Source organism: Opisthorchis viverrini (assembly GCF_000715545.1).
Source record: "Opisthorchis viverrini unplaced genomic scaffold opera_v5_518, whole genome shotgun sequence".
Taxonomy (NCBI): domain Eukaryota; kingdom Metazoa; phylum Platyhelminthes; class Trematoda; order Opisthorchiida; family Opisthorchiidae; genus Opisthorchis; species Opisthorchis viverrini.
Window position 1 is genome coordinate 227,653 of NW_008752182.1, and position 7,912 is coordinate 235,564.

Sequence of the window (7,912 nt, forward strand, 5' to 3'; positions counted from 1 at the left end):
ACACTCGTTTTCCCATGCTTGTATTGTGAGAACGAGTATATCTTGTCAATCTCTCAGTAAGTCGCACTTGCGTAGGCGAACGAGATTAAATTTGCTTATGGAGAAGATACACTTGTGTCTTGAGTTCATCATGACTACTGATTTATTGGTGATATTGTATCCTGGGTTCGTTTTTTGAACGATGTTACTGTTGAGCAAGGTTCTCGGACTCACGAAAATATCGACAGCAAGCATGACATCAGTGCTTGACACCGATGATCCACGGCCGTAGAATTCACAAACGTATCAGTGAAGATCCTTTGAACAGTGTTCCATGGTTTGTTTTTACGTTATCTATTTGACAGCCTCCCCTATCACTTTCAAGGACAATGCAAGCAATGGTTAGCAAGCATGTCAGGAATGAAGGGGTGATCAAAACACAACCATCNTTTGCTTATTCAGAAGATACACTTGTTGCCTGAGTTCATCATGGCTACTGATTTATTGGTGATATTGTATCCTGGGTTCGTTTTTTGAACGATGTTACTGTTGAGCAAGGTTCTCGGACTCACGAAAATCGTCATCGACAGCATGACATCAGTGCTTGACACCGATGATCCACGGCCGTAGAATTCACAAACGTATCAGTGAAGATCCTTTGAACAGTGTTCCATGGTTTGTTTTTACGTTATCTATTTGACAGCCTCCCCTATCACTTTCAAGGACAATGCAAGCAATGGTTAGCAAGCATGTCAGGATTGAAGGGGTGATCAAAACACAACCATCAGTAGTCCCTCCAGTCACTTCGACATAGAGAACCAAGCTGGATAATTATGGCCTAATTGAGCGTTAACCTTCTAGTTCTCAACTGTTTTTTTCCAATAGGGAATCCCCAACTTTCATGAATCTTGAGTGGGAGCTTTGAAATCTTCGGCGCTGTGTTGAACGTTCTTTCTTCCTACTGTGAGGGGATTTGGATTTCCTCCTGTGCGTGAAGCCAAACTACAGTGAAAAATGGAGAACCACTGTATATTTGTTTCATTCTTATTGGGACTTATCTGGAGTGCAGGTCTCATGAAACTCCCGGAAGTTTTGTGCCTGCGACCTATCGGCTAGTAATTTCAATACGTTTGGTCACAAGCATCTGATTAGCCGCATGATCAACTTGCATTTGGGCAGGATATAGCGCTGTTCAGCCTTCAGTCGCGGGATCCACATCACGTGGTCATGGCTCCTGAAACACCATCTTCTCACCTGGTAGTTTCATTCTTCCGATGAGCTTTATTCTTCCTGTGAGTTGCTGGTAGTCGGTCGAGCCCCGTTTCAGTAACTTGTGCTGGCTTTCCCACAGTGACCGTCACGAGATGAGCTGAGTCATGCGATGCGCATTTGCAAACTTCAGATTAAGAGCATAATATCCTGAGTATTGACGAGTGAAACGATTAACTATGTACCTCGAGGTCAGGTACGACGGTCAGGTCTAACTTTATTGGAGGCTTCAGGTATTTGCTCAGTTTTTATGAAACATCCTGTGTTTCTAGGCATTTTGGCAGGGCGGCAAATAGGTTTTCGCGACGAACTCAACTCAGCCCTACACCATTTCATGGGAGTTAATCGAATGACAATATATCGCTATAGTTTACTGAATATGGGCTGTATATTTCTCTGCAAGGTCACGGATGTCCTCCCAGAACACAGCACGGGTGAATGGCTGTAGCCTGACAGGGATTCTAGAGAGATGTCAGACAGTGCATACAAAAATCGTTCCCACAGTCAGCAGAGTACAACGCAACGGAGTTAGGAATCGGTGGTGATTCTAGAGAGATGTCAGACAGTGCATACAAAAATCGTTCCCACAGTCAGCAGAGTACAACGCAACCGAAGTAAGCAATCGGTGGTCTACTCGCTGAAATTTTAAAAAACTCGCAGTGGTGTTAGTAGGCGTTTGAACAGGAGTCGAACGCATGTGCACTTGAGTTCCACACCATTTAGCTCACCTTCGTTCAATGGACTAACGGTTACTGTCTGCCGGTATCATCGGTGAGGCTTTCGTGTGACTGCCACACTGTGTCAGGCGTGGATATCAGCTGAATACCGAAAGGACACTCGTTTCTCACTGGTATCATCATACTCATCGATAGCATGACATCAGTGCTCAACACCGATGCATCGCTACCATACCATGGATGTTTTTGTACTGGTCAGGTCCCAAAGACTTACCTAGCAACATAGTCATATAAACAAGAGTCATATAGTAATTGACCCAATACAACAAGTAGTATATTACACACAACATATTTTTACTACGTTTTATGACAACAAGACAAGAAAAACGCGTAAAATTTGTCCAGCGTGTGTACAGTAGACATGAGGAAGAGACACGTCACAACGTCACCAAGACGAGGATAAATTAGACAACTTGATCAGGGACGATTCGACAACGGCGTGGACGAGGAATAGAGAGGCGCTAACCTTCGAAATCCGATTTCAGCGGGGACAGTTGAGGTGGTGGGTAATGGGGAACGTAGTTCTGAGCGTTTCATTTCGGCTAATCTTTGTTCTCTGATGTCTTTTTGTTCGACGGGAGGAGGCTAATCCTGCAGCCTTGATTCACCGTCCGATTTGCCAGACTTGTGCGTGAAGAAATTGAAGAAATTGTGTGTGTGAAGAAATTGTGTGTTTGATGGAAATCGATGTGCCTTTTGCAGTAGCCTCAGAAACTCGAGGCGTTTCTACTGACGTCAAATGGTTTGCAGAGTATAACGTTTCCTAGGATGAGACATTTATTCTAGTCACTCATGCCGAGTTACGGGGCTTTCATTACCGCCAAAGAATTGGGCTGTAAATTCTGCTAAAAATTTCCCCGATGTTCGAAGTTGCCACAAACAATGTTGCCAAGTAGTACGGGGTGTACGCCAGTTGGCAATATCCACGAACTGAGGGACAAGGGTTCCGATTGCCGAAAATTGACCGTGTAGTTTCTAGGCTTCCTGAAGTGTTTGATGTCTCAGAATTTTGTGTGCCTCAGGAACCTCAAGTGTGAAAATTCTTCTGAGTAACATTGATATAAGAGCGAATGTGAGTGTTGAATTTTATCGAAACTTCAAATGCTGATAAGTAACCTCTCAAGGCATGGAAACGAGTTCTTCTCCACGCGGGTAACTAGGCAGACCATTTTGACTCGTCTTCCAAAGGAGCGTCTGCTAGAACCGGCCGAAATATGGCTGTCACTCTGTTCCCTGAAGTTCACAGCACGCTTGCATCCTAATCGCACGGATTTTTCGTTTACTGTGGCTGCAATTAAACGTAAAACCCACTTGGACTTATATTAGTTCACCTGACTGATACTCTCTTTGTTTCCAAAAGAACTGGAGTCAGATACATGCTCCATGATTCATCAGTCTCTCGAACACCAGCACCTGGGTGTAGCATACAGGGTGAAAGAAAGCAGACGTATCTTTCAAGATTTTATACTTGTTGATGGAAAATGACTTGGTAGTGCACACGATGATCGCTGACGAGTGCACGTTTAGCAACGACTGCTGGACCTTACGCTATAAACCATGGTTTCCTTAGCTAATGAGAGGCGAGTGAACGGAAGAATGTGATGAACTGGAGTGTTTAATACAACGAAATTATTAGAACTAATGTCCACCAAGATATCACGTTCACGGTTCTACTAAGCGCGACCAATCGCCAATTGGATAGTGTGAGGCCAAGTGCAAATACGTCAGCCAGACGTTTCAACAGTCAACTTGTCAACACCTTCATTACTGCGAATACTACAGTGCAATTATGGCGGAAAGGCTCAGGTGGTTGGAGCGCGAATTTACTGACTGGAGGATCCGTCGTTCGAAGCCAACCTCGGCCTCTTGACATCCCCTGTCTAGGCTTGGGCAACCTCATGCTTCCTTCGGGTTGCATGGCAGCTAGGCATCGCAAGGGTTTGGCAACTGAACGAATGATGAAAATGTTGCAAGTCTCATATAGTGTAGTCAAATCAATAAACAACGATGTCAAAGGTGAGTGTGGATGTTTGAAGCAAGTATAGAACAGTGCTCGCATTGAAAGAAGACAAGCGGTACTGGTCATAGTGTGCAACCCAAAACCAGTTTCTTCGGAATTACAGTATTTTTGAAATCGGTTCATTTGTATGAAGCACTTCTAGTCGATCTACTTGATTCAACGATCTCCTAGCAATTGATTTTGAAGGGATTCGGAACCACCTGTCAACGGGAATCTATGCTAGCTTCCTGGTTGAAGGCCGACGGCGCCAATTAGGGTAGGCTTCAGGTGAATGCGGAAATACCTCCTCCAATGGCTGCGTCCGAAGCCCGTGGTTATTGCCCGTGGACTTGAAACTCTGAATGTGTAGCGACATTCCAAAATGGCTGCGTCCGAAGCCCGTGGTTATTGCCCGTGGACTTGAAACTCTGAATGTGTAGCGGAACACATTCCAAAGCCGCTGATAAAGAACTCATGAACAGATGAACTCCAAGGATGCCCGCAGAAAAATTTGAGACTGATTGAGGGCTTGACACCGACGCTTGGTTTCTCGTCGGTTCAGCGTATCAATTTTATTGAGATTGACCGTGGAAATTTCGTTTGTACTTTGCACGCGGGCATTACGTTTGACAGGTAATCCTCTGTGCTTGCTGATCAACCAGTGGGAATCCGTGAACGTAGCCTTGTTAGTTGCGACTGGTGGCGGTGTTGTGGTGTTTTCAGCTTGACCGGTTCCAATACATTCCAAAGCCGCTGATAAAGAACTCATGAACAGATGAACTCCAAGGATGCCCGCAGAAAAATTTGAGACTGATTGAGGGCTTGACACCGACGCTTGGTTTCTCGTCGGTTCAGCGTATCAATTTTATTGAGATTGACCGTGGAAATTTCGTTTGTACTTTGCACGCGGGCATTACGTTTGACAGGTAATCCTCTGTGCTTGCTGATCAACCAGTGGGAATCCGTGAACGTAGCCTTGTTAGTTGCGACTGGTGGCGGTGTTGTTGTGTTTCCAGCTTGACCGGTTCCAATATGGCTTCTCGGAATGTAGGGTTTCGAGCTTAACCGGGCTTTAAATCTGTTTATCAGATATCTGTTAATAAATCGCCAGTCTCCTCAGATGAAAGAGAAACATGTTCAAAGGTGTTTCTTTCAGGTTTTAATGATCGTCCTCTTTCTGGTAACTGAAATTCAGTCCAGTGCTCTGCATTTCATCCATTATTTTGTCAATTTATATCGCTGCATATCTTGGTCGAATTACTCGCACTGTTGATGAGCTGCTCGGATCCGAACGGTTGAAAGTTCAAACTACCTGTGAGCAGATTGCGGCTTTGGAACTCTACGGAATTCCGTGTGGTTCGCACTGGTGATTACTACCCGTGATGATGAATCAGCGGTGCGGTACTTTCGGCCTTTTCAGCGTACACTGTCTTCGCTTGCGCGACGAAATCTCGATTAGGGCAATGAGAATATCTACAGGAGATCAACAGTTCACAAGTAGCCTGGAAGGACAAAATACTACCCACAATAAATCGAGGATTAAGTTGGGGTTTCGTCGCCCGTGCACACATAACCTGTATCCCAATTTATGGAGTTGAGTTGTCGTCGACTTCAGGTGAACAGCGTTTCTACTGACGTCAAATGAAAAAATACGGCGAAAGAATGACCCGTAGTTTGGAATTACCACAAACAATGTTGCCAGAAAGAACGAGGTGTACTCAAGTTTGCAATATCCATGAACTGAGGGACAGAGGTTTCGATTGCCGAAAAGCGACCGTGTTGGTTCTAGGCTGCCTGAAGTGTTTGATATACTCTGCATATTACAGAGATACTTCACTGAGGAGTTTACATCTGTTTGTACTAGGCTGGTCTGTTCATTTTTCCGGATGACCTGTCCACAGGGTTAGCACTAACTAGTACATTCACGTTGGTACAGCATTCACGTGTAAATATACTTCGAATATTTGCTCCACGCGCGTGAGGCATTTTGAGTCAAGAGCCATCTCGCTTATGAGATTGGTTAATATCGTCCATCAGTTTCATTGGCTGCGAGGAGTAGTGGCGGCGATACAAAATGTGCGTGTGGATTGTGAACATGTGATTTCAGTTGGCCTAAAGATGCATCGTTCATACCTGATCCTGCAAACTTTGATTGTTCTCAAGTCTGCAGCTAACGGTGGAAAGTCATGTAAGTATCATTGGAATGACGTTGCGACTAAGGATTTTACTCAGCGATGCGCACAATTATTTTGAAAGTCTCATTAAATCGCCTTCACTCTCGTGAACTGAAAATGCTCTTTATTGTGCAGGAGATTTCCTTGTGTTTTTTCCACACGATTGTCTTTCTCGTCTTTCTGTTCCAGTTGGGCAGTTGGATGCCTTGCTGCAACAGCATACACCGATTGGTATGTTACGCCGTGTTCCAGACAACCTTCACACCGAAACCTCTCTTTTCGCATTTCGAATGTCAAGTTTCTTTGCTGTTCAGATGTAATATATTCAAGATTTCCGTGAAAGGGAGGAAACTTGATTCACCTGGGATCTTGCTCACTGTAATTTCGCTCAGGCTTCTATTCATTGTCAGATGCTTTTGATGTTTGACGTATTCCAAGGGCAGAGTCGCTAGTGTCTCTCTTGTGCGAGAGAATCTCTTACAAATTGGCAACAAAGAGTTCAGAATACATGAGGGGCTTCTTGGAGCCTTATGCATCACGCGTTTGTGGGAGAAGTTGCTTAGCTTAAAGTTACTATCCCGGGAGTGGCTCAGGTGTTACTATCTACAGACAAGCGCAAGCCTTATCGATTGCATTGAGATGAAGAAACCAATAACGCCAACATGCAGATTTGGGCGATCTGAAGTTGCTACAATCAACGAGTATTTAGACTTACCTTGTCAGTTGACGAAACTGAAATGTACTTAAACCGTGGAAAGTACCTTATTCGTCCCTTTTCCATGCTTCGCGAATTCGACCATCAGGATTGTACAGCGCAGATTATGACAACACAAGTAAATTTACCAAAATGGGTTGGTTGTACGTTCATACACCACTGATTCCACAGTGACAACCCCTCAATAGTTCAATGGGTCAGCCTGTAGGAGGTTACCAGGACTAATGTTCGGCACTGTGTAGACTGGCGATTCACACTGTTTGTCAGTTTTGATAGTTGATGTTCGTAAACTCACAACAAGTAAGCATTCGTAATAATAAATGCATAGTTTGTAGGCAAACGTTTCCAGTATTCAGCTACTAATATACTCGAGTGCCACGTTTTGACTGTAAATAGAAATTACCGGTCGATTCTACCGGGGAAGTATCTTCTTGCCCCAAAACCCATTATGATTTTAATCTGATCAGAAAAAAATTCATTTATTTCATTCCAGGAAGGGAAATAACGAAAGGACGGAAGAACAATGAAGCCTAGTGTGGCAATAGTCGGAAAGCAAATTTGAGAGTAGAATTTTAGAACCATGTAATCACCAAAGTGAATCACTTGTAATAACTGTGTATGCTCCATTTATTACAGAATTTGTGGACCGTGTGAGCGAGGCCAGACGAAATGATTTGGCTGGTGAGAGAGAAATAGATAAAGATGTGACCAACATCAGCGGCCAACGAGAAGGAAACTGCCGTTTCGATTCAGCACACATTCCAAATGCCGGACAATTCCAACTGCCTGCTAATCCGTCGCAGTTGTCCCTGACGAACCGATACTCGGACAACGATCCAAATGGTCTGCGGTGTAATATCTGCGATCGTGTTTTCACCTGCAGATACAACAAACGTCGGCATGATTTTCGACACCACCACTCCAAGCCACCGACCCTCTCGGATTGCAAATGCACGGTTTGTGGACTGGATCTTGTCTGCCCATCGGCTTTGAAAACGCACATGATTCGTCACAGTGGAGCGTACGCATTTCTTTGTGA

General features: G+C 44.4%; 1 protein-coding gene across 1 annotated transcript in view; it reads right to left on the minus strand.

The window, feature by feature from the left end:
- Positions 1-4,456: 4,456 nt before the first annotated feature.
- Positions 4,457-7,912, minus strand: part of T265_11563 (hypothetical protein) — a gene marked incomplete at both ends in the record, with an annotated part of 19,393 nt that continues 15,937 nt past the window's right edge. The window contains one exon of the mRNA XM_009178246.1: positions 4,457-4,737. Within this exon, the coding sequence (XP_009176510.1) occupies positions 4,457-4,737 (281 nt within the window). The remainder of the gene's footprint in view (positions 4,738-7,912) is intronic.